The sequence below is a fragment of the Coregonus clupeaformis genome, chromosome 34 (assembly GCF_020615455.1).
Source record: "Coregonus clupeaformis isolate EN_2021a chromosome 34, ASM2061545v1, whole genome shotgun sequence".
Classification (NCBI taxonomy): Eukaryota; Metazoa; Chordata; class Actinopteri; order Salmoniformes; family Salmonidae; genus Coregonus; species Coregonus clupeaformis.
Window position 1 is genome coordinate 37,371,921 of NC_059225.1, and position 16,215 is coordinate 37,388,135.

General features: G+C 42.3%; 1 protein-coding gene across 1 annotated transcript in view; it reads right to left on the reverse strand.

Annotated features, from left to right (window-relative positions):
* Positions 1 to 231: 231 nt before the first annotated feature.
* Positions 232 to 16,215, reverse strand: part of adck1 (aarF domain containing kinase 1) — a 181,007-nt gene continuing 165,023 nt past the window's right edge. Inside the window, exons 9-11 of the mRNA XM_041848296.2 lie at positions 15,524 to 15,721; positions 3,000 to 3,193; positions 232 to 984 (exon numbers count right to left, since the gene is read on the reverse strand). Coding sequence (XP_041704230.2) covers positions 816 to 984; positions 3,000 to 3,193; positions 15,524 to 15,721 — 561 coding nt within the window. The 3' untranslated portion in view covers positions 232 to 815. The remainder of the gene's footprint in view (positions 985 to 2,999; positions 3,194 to 15,523; positions 15,722 to 16,215) is intronic.

Below are 16,215 nucleotides of genomic sequence, written 5' to 3' on the forward strand. Positions count from 1 at the left end.
GGCCTCACAACCGCAGACCACGTGTAACCACGCCAGCCTAGGACCTCCACATCCGGCTTCTTCACCTGCGGGATTGTCTGAGGGGGGGGGTGGGGGTGCTGAGGGGTATTTCTGTCTGTAATAAAGCCCTTTTGTGGGGAAAAAACTCATTCTGATTGGCAGGGCCTGACTCCCCAGTGGGTGGACCTGCCTGCCAAGTGGGTGGGCCTATGCCCACCCATGGCTGCACCCCTGCCCAGTCATGTGAAATCCACAGATTAGGTCCTAATAAATTAATTTCAATTGACCGATTTCCTTATACGAATGTAACTCAGTTAAATGTTTGAAATTGTTGCATGATGCGTTTATATTTTTGTTCAGTATACATTCAGCGGACACTTTGTTGTAAAAAATAGAACTGATATGATTTTACAGTACATGTATTCACAACAATCGCTTACAGCGCTCCATATGATAGTCCTCGCTGAGCACAAACTGTTCCTGAACTTTCCTCTTCAGCCAATGGACTAACAGCAGAGTAGTACCAGACGCTTGACCCAGCCACTTTCTTTTATTTTCTACTTTCTTTTCTGTCTGTCTGTTCTATTGATACCTACCTCTCTCTATCCATCTATTTACACAGTTGTTACACTGTCTCCGTGCGTTTGGAGCGGATTGCCTGTGCGTGTGTATGCATGTGTCAAGTTTCATGACTCTACGTCCCAAAGGCCATAGTGTGAGGGTGTGTATGTGTGTGTACTCTAAGTGTGTGTGCATGCGTACGCCCATAACTGTGTATGTGTCTGTCTGTCTGTGTCGTCGCCTCTCTTCTCTGATCAGTGTGTGTAGTGTAGACAGCTGAGCAGTGAGCCGACCCAGTCTCCTAGTGTTGAGCCCTTGACCCACAGGAACAGTTCGTACAGGCTGATTTGCCACAGGGTCAGAGACTCCGACATGGTGATCTGGAGACGCCGTGCCCTCGACTGCGCCTTGCTCCGCTTGTGCCTGACAGGAAACAGGATGTTATGTTAGGAGCCAGTAAGTTAGGAGTGAGAAGAAGAAAGGGGGAGATGGGGAGAGAGAGAGAGAGAGAGAGTGCGAGAGAGAGAGAGAGAGAGAGAGAGAGAGAGAGAGAGAGAAAGAGCGGGAGAGAGAGAGAGACAGTTTGAGCGAGAGAGAGAGACAGACAGACAGAGAGAGACAGAGAGAGATTGAGAGAGAGAGCAAGAGCTAGCGAGAGCGAGAGAGAGAGAGGGATGGAAGGGGACAGAAAGAAAGAGGATGAGACAGTGTGTACAGTGCAGTACAGTATAACAGGAATCCCAGTGCATAACACCATGGTGAGATTATAACATGACTGACTACTGAATGTTTTATAAGGATCATCCTCCACCACACTGTAGTGTTGTCACAGCGCAGACTGGGGAGACATTATTAACTCTGCTGTACCAGACAGCTCTCTCTGGTGTGTGTATGTGTGTGGCCTTGCCCTGTGGTAGGACAATGTGTTCTCCTTGAGGAAAGAGTTGAAGTGACATCTTGTCTAAGCCATCATTCCTCCTCTCCCAACCAATTACACAGCACATGGAAAGCCATCGCAAAGTCTCTCTCTCTTATTATATTTGTTTTCTTTCAAATAATTTGATCGTCAAATTGAATCTGCCTGAAGGGCCAGAGCAAATGGGCGGGGTTTGCACTTTTGGGACTATTTTTGAAGCAGGGAAGCTCAATTAAGCCCAATATTTCCCCATCTAATGCCCTGTAGATCTGCATTCTGTGTTCTACTACTGCTTAGTTTTAATAGAGAGCTGCTGAAGCAAAACACTGAATTTCACGTCTCACTGCCTCCCCCTCTTCTCCCCTCTCCTCCATTGCACCCCTCTTTTCCTCATCTATCCTCCCCTCTCTCCTCATCCCTCTTCTTTCAATCTCCTCGCTCCTCCTTTCCACCCCTCTCATCCCCTTTTTTTCCCCAGAGGAGTCCAGCACCCTCCCCCCATCCCTCCCCCATCCTCTCTGTCCTAATGATTTTTCTCAGAGACAATCATGGAGTTGTTCGTTAAAATGGTAAGACTGAATCAATATGGCCACTGCTGACTGCCACTGAAAGTACAATATAATCACAGCATTCAGCCAGCCAATTACACACACAGACATACAGAGAGGAAAGGGGAGGGGAGGGAGGAGGACAGTGAGGAGGGGGAAGGAGAGAGAGTAAGACATTTTGACATTTTCCTAAAGCTTAAATAATGATTACTGAAACTGATGTGATACAAATGTGTGTGTCAAAGCGTGTGTGTGTTGCTTGTCTAAGGGGATGCAAATAGATTAGTGGTGCGTGTAGTGGATTGATACAGAGCAGCAGATCTATCACAGAGGGACTGGAACCCTCAGGTCTGCAGAGTTAGGGCTTGGGGTTAGATTTCAGGGGTTAGAGGTCAGAGTCTACCTGGCTACAGCCCTGGTGCAGCATCGGGACATGTTGATAAAGGAGGAGGATGAAACTCTGGTCTGCAGGGTTAGGGGTTAGAGGTCAGGGTCTACCTGGCTACAGCCCTGGTGCAGCATCGGGACATGTTGATAAAGGAGGAGGATGAAACTCTGGTCTGCAGGGTTAGGGGGTTAGAGGTCAGGGTCTACCTGGCTACAGCCCTGGTGCAGCATCGGGACATGTTGATAAAGGAGGAGGATGAAACTCTGGTCTGCAGGGTTAGGGGTTAGAGGTCAGGGTCTACCTGGCTACAGCCCTGGTGCAGCATCGGGACATGTTGATAAAGGAGGAGGATGAAACTCTGGTCTGCAGGGTTAGGGGTTAGAGGTCAGGGTCTACCTCTCTACAGCCCTGGTGCAGCATCGGGACATGTTGATAAAGGAGGAGGATGAAACTCTGGTCTGCAGGGTTAGGGGTTAGAGGTCAGGGTCTACCTGGCTACAGCCCTGGTGCAGCATCGGGACATGTTGATAAAGGAGGAGGATGAAACTCTGGTCTGCAGGGTTAGGGGTTAGAGGTCAGGGTCTACCTGGCTACAGCCCTGGTGCAGCATCGGGACATGTTGATGAAGGAGGAGGCAGCGGCTCTGGTCTGCAGGGTGGTCTCGATGCCTCTGAGAAGATCGTTGGTCTTCAGTAGCAGCAGCATCTGACGGGGCACGCGGTTCAGCAGGTCACTGATCTGGGGGAGGTAGAGAGCTGCGTTCGCCCTGATCTCCACGTCCTGAGAGAGAGACGCACAGACGCACACATAGACATGAGAAATACGAAAAAATAAAATGAACAATACTCAAAGCACATACATTCATGTTTAAAACAACGGATTGATAATTTGTCAGACATTGATCAGGAGATGCAATTGAAGAGGTAGAACAAGAAGTCTCTCGCTCTCTCTAAAGTGTGAAGTCAGCTGTGATTCCTCCCTCCCTCACCCCCTTCTCTCTGTCTCCTTGGTCCAGCCTCTTTCAGTCTCTCAGAGTCAGAGTGAGCAGTCAGTCGGTGTGCGTCCCAGAGGATGTGTTTTTGTTGACAGGGCTTAGAGAGATCACAGACTGGTTGCTTTCTGCTGACTCATTTAATACAGTCTCTCCGTCTCTGTAACAGCAATACAGACACACCGTTTACACTGCTAGAAATGCTATTGACTTACTTCTAAAAACAGACGCAAACGCATGTAGACACACACAACTTTTCCCCCAAAGTTTGCTAAGAGTCGCTAGCAAGCTGATTAGTCGGCTGTTAAAACCAGTAAAAGGGTGCTTTGCTATTCTTGGGTAGCGGAATGACTTTGGCTTCCCTCCAGCTCGAGGGAGAGGGATAGTGTTAAAGGAAAGGAAGGGTAGACAGAGTGTCTGATCTGTAGACTGTTTAATTCCAGGATCAAAGCAGCCAGTCTGGTCCCTGGTCATCAGTGGTTCAGTATACCAGACAGCAGTAGAGAACATTTTGTCTTAACCAGCTACACTTAACTCACCTTGTCAGGAAAAAAACCTAAATAGTATGCCTAACAAAATAGTTATTAGACTGTAGTGTTTGTGTGCGTGCATACAATGCTATTTCTCTGTAAACAAATTAACAACAGACTTTCAGCATGTTTATAGAGAGGGGCACACAACATGTACTGCACGTACTCAAATTACTGATGATTGGTTGAAAGAAATTGATAAGATAATGATTGTGGGAGCTGTACTGTTAGATTTCAGTGCAGCCTTTGATATTATTGACCATAACCTGTTGTTGAAAGAAACATATGTGTTATGGCTTTTCAACCTCTGCCATATTGTGGACTCAGAGCTATCTATCTAATATAATGGAAGCTTCTCTAATGTTAAACATGTAAAGTGTGGTGTACCGCAGGGCAGCTCTATTGGTCTTCTACTCGTTTCTGTTTTTACCAATGACCTGCCACTGGCAATCACCAAAGCCTGTGTGTCTATGTATGCTGATGATTCAACCCTATACGCATCAGCAACCACAGCTAGTGAAATCACTGCAACCCTAAACAGAGTTGCAGTCAGTTTTAGAATACAGTATCAGTCAAAGGTTTGGACACACCTACTCATTCAAGGGTTTTTCTATATTTAAAAAAAACTATTTTCTATATTGTAGAATAATAGTGAAGACATCAAAACTATGAAATAACACATATGGAATCATGTAGTAAGCAAAAAACTGTTAAACAAATCAAAATATATTTTATATTTGAGATTCTTCAAATAGCCACCCCTTTGCCTTGACAGCTTTGCACACTCTTGGCATTCTCTCAACCAGCTTCACCTGGAATGCTTTTCCAACAGTCTTGAAGGAGTTCCCACATATGATTAGCACTTGTTGGCTGCTTTTCCTTCACTCTGCCGTCCGACTCCCAAACCATCTCAATTGGGTTGAGGTTGGGGGATTGTGGTGGCCAGGTCATCTGATGCAGCACTCCATCACTCTCCTTCTTGGTAAAATAGCCCTTACACAGCCTAAACCAGATGGGATGGCGTATCGCTGCAGAATACTGTGGTAGCCATGCTGGTTAAATGTGCCTTGAATTCTAAATAAATCACAGACAGCGTCACCAGCAAAGCACCCCCACAAATTAACTTTTAAGAAGGCACACCTGTTAATTGAAATGCATTCCAGGTGACTACCTCATGAAGCTGGTTGACAGAATGCCAAGAGTATGCAAAGCAAAGGGTGGTTATTTGAAGAATCTCAAATATAAAACACATTTTGATTTGTTTAACACTGTTTTGGTTACTACATGATTCCATATGTGTTATAGTAAAAATATGTGTAATAGTAAAAATAAAGAAAAACTCTTGAATAAGTAGGTGTGTCCAAACCTTTAACTGGTTGTGTAGGTGGCTAGTAATAAACTAGTCCTGAACATCTCCAAAACTAAGAGCATTGTATTTGGTACAAATCATTCCCTACGTTCTAGACCTCAGCTGAATCTGATAATGAATAAATGTGGCTGTTGAGCAAGTTGAGGAGACTAAATTACTTGGTGTTACCTTGGATTGTAAACTGTCATAGTTAAAACATATTGATTCAATGGTTGTGAAGATGGGGAGCGGTCTATCCGTGATAAAGAGATGTTCTGCTTTTTTGACACCACACTCCACAAAGCAAGTCCTGCAGGCTCTAGTTTGATCTTATCTTGATTATTGCCCAGTCATATGGTCAGGTGCTGCAAAGAAGGACATAGAAAAACTACAGCTGGCCCAGAACAGAGGCAGGTCTTGTTCTTCACTGTAATCTGAAGGTGAATACCAATACTATGTATGCCAGTCTCTCTTGGCTAAAAGTAGAGGAGAGACTGACTGCATCTCTTCTGGTTTTTATAAGAAACAATGTGTTCAATTCCAAATTGGTTGCATAGTCAACTTACACACAGTACTGACACACACATACCCCACCAGACATGGCAACAGGGGTCTTTTCACAGTCCTGAAACCCAGAACAAATTCAAGAAAGCGTACAGTATTATATAGAGCCATGATTGCATGGAACTCCCTTCCATCAAAGATTGCTCAACTGAACAGCAAACCTGGTTCCAAAAACAGATAAAAGCATCACCTCACCGCATAACACCTCTCCACTATCTGACCTAGATATTGTGTCTATGTACTGATATGTAGACTATGTGATGTTTTAAATTGATGTAGTTCTGTCCTTGAGCTGTTCTTGTTATTGAATGTTCTTTATTATTTAATGGTTCATGTTTTGTGTGGACCCCAGGAAAAGTAGCTGCTTCTATCGCAACAGCTATTGGGGATCCTAATAAAATACCAAATACCTCTCCCTCCCTCCCACCCTCCCTCCATCCCTGTTAGAAGAGCAACTCTGATCCTGCTACTGTAAACCGGTCATCTTTAAGTATGTTGATATTTCAAAACAGAGAAACAGAGAGAAAGAGGGAGGGATAGAGAGAGAGAGCATACCGTACCTACAAACCAAACAAACCACTGCTGAGTCCGTAACATGGGCTACACACATACAAGATATACAGTGAGCATACAAAACATTAAGAACACCTGCTCTTTCCATGACATGGGTTGACCAGGTGAAAGCTATGATCCCTTGTTGATGTCACTTGTTAAATCCACTTAAATCTGTGTAAATTAAGGGGAGGAGGCAGGTTTAAGAATGATTTTTAAGCCTTGAGACAATTGAGACATGAATTGTGTACGTGTGCCATTCAGAGAGTGAATGGGAAAGACAACAAATGTAAGTGCCTTTGAACGGGGTTTGGTACTAGGTGCACCGGTTTGTGTCAAGAAATGCAACGCTGCTGGGTTTTTCACGCTCAATAGTTTCTCATGTGTATCAACAATTGTCCATCACCCAAAGGACATCCAGCCAACTTGACACAACTGTGGGAAGCATTGGAGTCAACATGGGCCAGCATCCCTTTGGAACGCTTTCGACACCTTGTAGAGTCCCCATAATGAAAAGTGAAAACACGTTTTTAGACATTTTTGCAAATGTATTGAAAATGAAATATAGAAATATCTCATTTACATAAGCATTCAAACCCCTGAGTCAATGTTAGAATCACCTTTGGAAGCGATTACAGCTGTGAGTCTCGCTGGGTAAGTCTCTTAAGAGCTTTGCACACCTGGATTGTACAATATTTGCAAATTATTCACTAAACATTCTTCAAGCTCTGTCGAGTTGGTTGTTGATCATTGCTAGACAGCCATTTTCAAGTCTTGCCATAGATTTTCAAGCCGATTTAAGTCAAAACTGTAACAAGGCAACTCAGGAACATTCAATGTCATCTTGGTAAGCAACTTCAGTGTATATTTGGCCTTGTGTTTTAGTTTATTGTCCTGCTGAAAGGTGAATTTGTCTCTCAGTGTCTGTTGGAAAGGAGACTGAACTAGGTTTTCCTGTAGGATTTTGCCTGTGCTTAGCTCTATTCCGTATTTTTTCATCCTAAAAACTCCCTAGTCCTTGCCAATGACAAGCATACCCATAACATGATGCAGCCACCACCATGCTTGATAATATCAAGTGTGGTACTCACTGATGTGTTGTGTTGTATTTGCCCCAAACATAACACTTTGTATTCAGGACATAAAGTTAATTTCTTTGCCAATTATTTTAGTGCCTTATTGCAAATAGGATGCATATTTTGGAATATTATTTTTTTCTGTACAGGCTTTCTTCTTTTCAAATCTGTCATTTAGTTTAGTATTGTGGAGTAACTACAATGTTGCTGATCCATCCTCCGTTTTCTCATATAAACAGCCATTAAAGTCTAACTGTTTTAAAGTCACCATTGGCCTCATGGTGAAATCCATGCACCATTTCCTTCCTCTCCGGCAACTGAGTTAGGAAGGACGCCTGTATCTTTGTAGTGACTAGGTGTATTGATACACCATCCAAAGTGTAATTAATAACTTCAATATGCTCAAAGTGATTTAAATGTCTGCTTTTTTTTAATTTTTACCCATCTACCATTAGGTGCCCTTCTTTGCAAGGCATTGAAAAACCTCCCTGGTCTTTGTGGTTGAATCTGTGTTTGAAATTCACTGCTGAACTGAGGGACCTTATAGATAATTGTATGTGTGTGGTACAGAGATGAGGTAGTCATTTGAAAATCATGTTTAACACCATTATTGCACACAGAGCATGCATGTGACTTCTTAAGCTAATTTTTACTCCTGAACTTATTTAGGCTTGCCATTACAAAGGGGTTGAACACTTATTGACTCAAGAAATTCAGCTTTTCATTTTTAATTAATTTGCAAAAGTTTCTAAAAACATAATTCTACTTTGACATTATGGGGTATTGTGTGTAGGACAGTGACAAAATGTAAATTCAATAAATGTTAAATTCAGGCTGTAACACAACAAAATGTGGAAAAAGTCAAGGGGTGTGAATACTTTCTGGAGGCACTGTAGAGTGTAAATGGCATGTTATAGAAGTCACCAGACACTTTACATTTTTTTATTTCACTTGGTTTTGAGAAACTTACCCCACCAGCAATAGACTTCTTCGTGCTCTTTCTTTAGTTGCAGGGGCACATATAAACCCTGAACAAAGGCTCCAAGAACACCCAAATACATCCTTTTTAGAGATGTGACAAAATAGTCTATGCAACTTAATTGTACTCCTGAAATTATTTAGGTGTGCCATAACAAAGGGGTCGAATACTTATTTGACTGAAGACATTTCAGCTTTTCATTATTTATGTTTTGATTTATTTTAATAATAATAAATAAAAACAATTAAAAACATAATTCCACTTAGAAATTATGGGTTATTTACAAAATCTCAAATTAAATTCAGGCTGTAACACAACAAAATGAGGAAAAAGTCAAGGGGTGTGAATACTTTCTGAAGGCACCAGAAAATTTGCCTGAACATTTGCCGCATTGCAAAACAACTATTTATTATTTTCCCTTTAAAGACCATCTTTCATTCCTCCACTCTGGTTAAAAGTGTACTTTGGGGGAATATATGGTGGCATTGAGGTTTTGCACGATGACTGGCTGCAGATTCTATTCTATTCTAACTGGCCATTCTCCTCCTCTTCAACAACCTGCCATGTTAATAGCTGTCTATCAACTATATGACTTAGAGAGAGAGCTCGGGAAACATGTCAAAGCTGCGTTTATTTGACTTTGTTTATCCCATAAGCCCCTTAAAAGGAGGAGGAAAGGAGGAGGGGTGGAAGGCTTAGGGCCTAAATTAAGTGGCTTGAAGCCACTTAATTTAGGCCCTAAGCCTTCCACCCATCCTTCTGCTGCTACTGTGGCTGGTATGTGTGGGACTCACATTGGTTCCAGAAACAACGGAAGAATAGTCCAGATTATATAAATGCACACAGAAAAAAAGTGTTTTTTATGGAAGAAAAGTTGGCAATCAGAAATGAAAGACTGAACCCCATCACACCCTCATCCTTCTCCTATCCCCTAGCTAACCCACAACCTTCACTCCTAACCGTAAACTTTTTCAATCCTGGCGAGAGGCGTGTCAACAACAAAGAGAGCCAAGTGATGGAAGATGCTTAAGTAGACTAAAGTAGAATTTACTGGAATCCAAATAAACAGATATATCAACCCCCGACCATGTGCCCCTTGGCCTAGAGTTCATCCAGTGTGTGGTTGTGTGTGTGTGTGTGTGTGTGTGTGTGTGTGTGTGTGTGTGTGTGTGTGTGTGTGTGTGTGTGTATACGTAATATTATAATCCTGACCAGAGTATAGCGGAATAATGTAACAGCCTAAAGTAACAGTTAACGGAAATCAAAATAAACACATCAACATTATCGATCGTCTGGGCCGATGCCTTATCTGTCCTGGATGCATTCTTTGGTGTTACTCCCCAGCCCTCAAACCTGAGATACGAGTCTGGCCCGACACACTAAACCACGCTCGGACTAAACACTTCCTGACTCATGTACACCAACTACGCATTGGTCGATTTAAATGCACACAGTCTCCTTACTGGACGACTTATATGCATGCCATCTACTTATTGGTAGATTTACACCACGCATTACGACCTCAGTCACACAAATACAGAGCGCCCTGTGTGTATGTGGGCATAGATCTGTTTGGTAGGGTGAAATACTGCCTGCACCTAGCCCATTACTCCTCCAGTGTGTGTGTTTGTTTATGATCGCCGTTCAGTCAGTCCCTCTGATTTATTCTTCTGTATTCCCCATTACTATTGTTGTGTTAGTGAGTGAGTATGCAGTGTGTGTGTGTGTGTGTGTGTGTGTGTGTGTGTGTGTGTGTGTGTGTGTGTGTGTGTGTGTGTGTAGGAGTAATAGCTATAGGGTGAATCTCAAGTCTTCCCTCGATTCCTTGCATTCTCTGTTCTCAAAACATCAGAGGGAAGTGAAAAGAGCATTTAAGGGACGATCTGTGTAGCGTATTTTGGAATTCAGTACATGGATTAAAGCTGCAGGGTCTTGTCTTTCACTTAGCTCTGTCTGGTCTAGGTGTCACAGCTACTTTCCTATTTCACAATAAACTCAATTTCAGATAACAGACGCTGGGCAAACACCTACTGCTGATGCCACTGTGTGTGTGTGTGTGTGTGTGTGTGTGTGTGTGTGTGTGTGTGTGTGAGAGAGGCATTGGGAGGATGAGATGTGTTTCCTTGGCTAAGCACACTCCCACTTCCTCCTCAGAAGTCAAGAGAGTGTGTGTGTGATGAGGGTGTGATGGGTTTCAGTCTTTCATTTCTGATTGCCAACTTGTCCTCCATAAAAATCACTTTTTTTCCTGTGTGCATTTATGTAATCTGGACTATTCTTCCGTTGTGTGTGTCTGTCTGAGAGGCAGGGGAACAGACAGGTACAGGAGGGTGTGTGATGTTAAAACAGAAACAAAGAACAGAACATTACAAATACAGGGTGACTTGGAAATGTAATCAAGTCAAGTAAGGTCTATATAATTACAGGATATTCCAAATCAAAATGCTATTGTCATGAGAACCTAAGTGGCACTCAGTAGAATGCAATCATCTCTGAACATTTGGTGGCAACATGGATGATAATTATCATAACGCTGTATACCTCTCTGGCTTTGGCACACACATGACACATGGGCGTCTACACGGCGCACACACAAACGATTTTGTGTTCCATGGTTAGCCCAGTAGAAGATGGAAGGGACATGCTTTGTGGACTAGACAATTAACACAGTGACATTTGAAAGGCTTTGACTGACAGACTGATTTCATGTGTTCCCAACAATTACCTAAGAGAATGGATGTGCTTTTCTCTTTCTTCAATCTCTGTCTGTTCTCCCTTCATCTCTTCTTTATCTTTCCCTTTTACTCTCTGTATCGCTGCTGTTGAGCTTCTTTCTTTCTCTTTCTTTCTTTCACTTTTCTCCATTCTCGCCCATTGCTTTACTCTTCAACCCCCTACTCTTTCTGTCAGTCTCCCCACCCATCTCTTCCCTCCCTCCCTTCTCTCTCTTTCTCTCTGCCGGCAGCGGTGATTGCTGCTTCCTATTCAGCCTCAAAGCAATAGTTATTTTTTCATGCCACAATAAATGTAAATTGCGTTCATTCCAATTCACTGCTAATGTTCCCACTTTTGTTCTGTTTGGGAGCCTAACAAACCGACTGGAAGGAGCGCTACATTGCCTCAGAGATGTGTGTCTGTGTGTCATCAGCTTTCACCATGTCTTTCTGTCACTTCACATAAGGATTTCTGTAGAGTTCTTAGTGATTGGAAAAGAACAAGCCATACAAGGAATGATAAGGAAACGTGTAATTTTATTAACTGCATAATGATCTTGATCGAGGAGGGGATTGAATGTCTCTAGTCTGGGTACATGTCTTTTTAGCTAACATTCCACTCCATGTCATTTGCCAAAGAGACTGGACTTTCGGCAATCTCAACATTCAATATGCAGCTGGATTTACAGCAGAGTTGCTCATTGGTTGTTGGAAATAACATTAATATTTTCCATGACAACATGTGGAGCCTCAAAAATTGAATTTGAATTATAACGAAGTGAAACAAACGTTTAGCTGTTAGCTAGGCAAGTTATTGTATTTTGAGGCTTAAGATCGAAGCAAAGAGGTTTTGTGTTTGGAATTGCAGTATGTATTTAGTTCGAGAATTTAGATGTGAGCTAGCAACTTTTGACAGACTGGTTTCGTCTGGACAAAAAAGGATACCAACGTCTTCTGTGATGGAATTTTTTTTGGGATAATCGTTGTGATTGGAGGATAGCTGTGAGGGTTATCGAATCAGGATCAACTCCTCTGTTCTCCTTGAGCTCATTAATAATAGAATATTAATATTTGAAGGTGGCAGAAAGGCCAGTCTCTTTGGCGATGACAAGGAGTGGCAAGAAGTGGAATGTTCTAGGCTAAAGTGACTAGTACTCAGGCTAGAATGTCTCTGCTGTAACCAAGAAGCTTGATATCTAGCCACTTCACTAGCAAGTTAGCAAACCAAATGCAAAGCTGGAGCCCTGCGCTGGATATAATTTAGTTGACACATCTTAGATTTCTTATAGTTATGCTTAACTTATAGTTATAATCAGTGACGTAGCACGCAGCCCCCAACCCCAAAAAGAAAAATGATTATATATATATTTTTTAACGGTATTGAAAATCTACCGTCGGTATTTCGAAATACCCCGGTATGCGGTATAAACATATATCGCCCAAGCCTAAATGCATTGCATAGGAACTCACTTTTACAGATGAGGAAAGACAGCCAACCAGACAGGGTCCGATACATAGAGCCAGGGCCATAGAGATCGATAGAACAGAGGGAAATACAACAGGAGTGTGTCTGTCCTTATGACTAGGGCCTGTCCAGTCTCACTGATCACGTCACCCTGCTCTTACTCCTTTTTCTCTCTGCCCCCCTCTTTCTCTCCCTCCCTCCCTCCCTCTGATGAAAGCTCTCTCTCCATCAGTCTCTCTCTGCCTCTGTAATTATGCGCCCCACTCAGCCCTGATAGAAAAGCCACAGCACTGAACCCAGCTTATTACTGAGACACACACGCACACACACATACGCACATACACACATTTAGTGGCTATACCAGAGCTTTTATCTGTTCTCTCTCAGATATGAAGGCTCAATTGAAGTACTGAATAACTACTATGTCCTAAAGTTCAGCATATTGCTCTTTCAGATGGGATCTGATGTTAAACTCACCACAATACACTCCAGCTGGGAGCGCTGACCTCTCTCTTCCCTCAACCTTCCCCTCCTCTTCTCTTCTCTCCTCCTTCTCATCACTCGAATTAGTAATCTGAATATGAAGGGGTCCCTGAATAATTGTTGCTGTCACAAAAGGGGTCCCCGGCTCCAAACATTTTGAGAATCCCTCCCCTACACAAGCTAACAGCTGTACAGGCGAGGTGCTGCTGAAAACTTAAGTAATGACATAACCGAACACACACACAGATAGTGACTGTACAGTATTCTCTGTCCATCATTATGATTACAGGTAAGAAAAGAAAGAAAGAAAGAAAAGAAAGAAAGAAAGAAAGAAAGAAAGAAAGAAAGAAAGAAAGAAAGAAAGAAAGAAAGAAAGAAAGAAAGAAAGAAAGAAAGAAAGAAAGAAAGAAAGAAAGAAAGAAAGAAAGAAAGAAAGAAAGAAAGAAAGAAAGAAAGAAAGAAAGAAAGAAAGAAAGAAAGAAAGAAAGAAAGAAAGAAAGAAAGAAAGAAAGAAAGAAAGAAAGAAAGAAAGAAAGAAAGAAAGAAAGAAAGAAAGAAAGAAAGAAAGAAAGAAAGAAAGAAAGAAAGAAAGAAAGAAAGAAAGAAAGAAAGAAAGAAAGAAAGAAAGAAAGAAAGAAAGAAAGAAAGAAAGAAAGAAAGAAAGAAAGAAAGAAAGAGAAAGAAAGAAAAAGGAGAAAAATGTCATAACAGAGAGCGAGAGTGTGGCCGGCGGCACATAGGCCTGTTAAGATTTTTTTATTGCGCAATTTCTTTGCTACACTAATCTATGATGAGCCTTTGGCTGACCATGTATTCCTGTCGAAGAGAGGAGGGTCTCAGCTTTCTGTACGTATCATTTTTATTCTCAACTCTCAATATTCAGCTCAATAGCAACGATTCTACAACCACATATTTGATATGGCTTTGAGATATGAAACGCGCTCTGGCCATTGCGAGGTCTCATGGGTAGTAGCCTCCAACTGCTACTTTTTTAGGTCAATACATTTACTGTTGGATGAATACATAGATACTAGGAGTATTATATTTGTAGTCAGCGATCTAGCTAATGTGTTTTGAGTTTCCACTTCCTCAGCTGTTGAACCCCAAAATAATTAGCCTATGATATTAGTTAGTGCACATAAAGATACATGTAATTCATCTCTATTGAAATAAAAAATGCTGGAGTCCTATTTTGACAGTAAAATATAGCAACTATAGTCTAATTGACAACCCAAAATTCATGACAATCACAGGATTAGGTTGCACATAAAAATATATTGAATCATGCATTCCTGCTTGTACGTGTTAGATGAAACAACATATTTCTTGAAAACCTCGATAGTCTATTTATTATATTTTGTAACAAAGCCCTATGAATTATTTCACAAGATGATTACTCATGATTTGGGTCTGACCAAATCAGGGCTGGTGCCACCAAATGTAAAAGTTAGTGGCACCGGTTACAACAGGGGAAAATGTTAGTCTCGAGCCCTGTAATAGTAATTAACACTTAGGGTAGGTGTTGACTCAAGGGAAATATTTGAGTGTCTAAGTTTTGTTTTGAAACTGTAAAAAGTAATGCCGCTTTCAGACAGTGTATGTGCATACTGAAAAACAACCATCAAATGTTCTCTTCCTCCCCTCTCACTCTCCCTATCCCTCCCTCCTTTCTCTCCCACTCCCACTCCCTCCCTGCCTCCATCTCTCCCTCCCTTTTACAGGGCCTATTATCATGTGGCTCCAATGCAATGTTCTTATCGTCTCTTTCTTATGCTAATGTGCCGGCGGCTCCCTTTCTGCCCGTGTCAGAGCTGTATGTTGCCAACCTGACTTTATAATTACACTTAATTACACCAGAGCAGACTACTGACAAACATCCCCTTGTAGTCTGACTGGAAGAGGGGATGGAGCGAGAAAGGGTATGAGAAAGAGAGAGAGAGAGAGAGAGTCAAAACAGAACACAATATGTTGTCATAAATGTGCTCTCCTTGGAGGTTGTGATTGTACAAGTTTGGTATCTAGTTTGTTGTGTTCTGATAAACAGTATTATGGCAAATAGCCTTGCTATCATGATTATTATTATACATGTAATATTCTGGCAGTACATACTAGTGTGAACCTGTGCCCGTGTTGCACAACACAGTCCCTATCACTCCACAGATGGCACTGTACCACCCATAGACACACTCCTGCTTGGTCCCGGTCCCCCGCATTTGCATGCATGAACACACACACCCAAAAAAAATGCGTATGTGTTTACCTCCGTGTGTACGGTGTGAACTGTGTGTGTACCTCAAAGTGTGACGTGTGTGTATGTGTACATGTGCGTGTGTACAGTGCTTCGGAGAGTGTGTCTACACTACCTCGCGTGTGTGTGTGTGTGTGTGCGCGCGAGTGAGAATGGGTACCTCAGAGTGTGTGACGGGGGTGTTGCCGATGCCTGCGTTGACAGAGGTCCAGGAGCGTGCAGTGAGGACACAGGCGAAGAGGGGGTACAGGTCCCCCACCCCCAGGCGTCGACTGTACCTCTCAATCCCCTTCACGTCTCCCTTTATCAGGGACTGCCACAGACGACAGTAGTCTAGCCTGAAGTCTGGCAGCAGGATCTGGAGGGAAAAGAAAGTACAGGGGCTTAAAAATACATCAGTAGTCCAGCTCTCACTGAGAGTATCTAAAATAGTGAGACTTAAACTTCCACTCTAAAAACTGAACCTGTGAAATAAAAAACGAAAAGTATGTATGTCTGTGTGTGTGTGTGTGTGTGTGTGTGTGTGTGTGTGTGTGTGTGTGCGCGCGCGCAGGCGAGCGAGAAAGAGAGCGAGAGGTAAGACACAATCATTCTGATGCATTAAGGCAACTCTTACTCACTCTATACGTATGTGTGTGTATACAGTGCATTGGGAAAGTATTCAGACCCCTTCACTTTTTCCACATTTTGTTACGTTACAGCTTTATTCTAAAATGTATTAAACAGTTTTTTTCCCCCACACAAAACCCCATAATGACAAATGTTTGCAAATATATAAAAAATCAAAAACGGAAATATTACACATACATAAGTATTCAGACCCTTTACTTAGTACATTGTTGAAGCACCTTT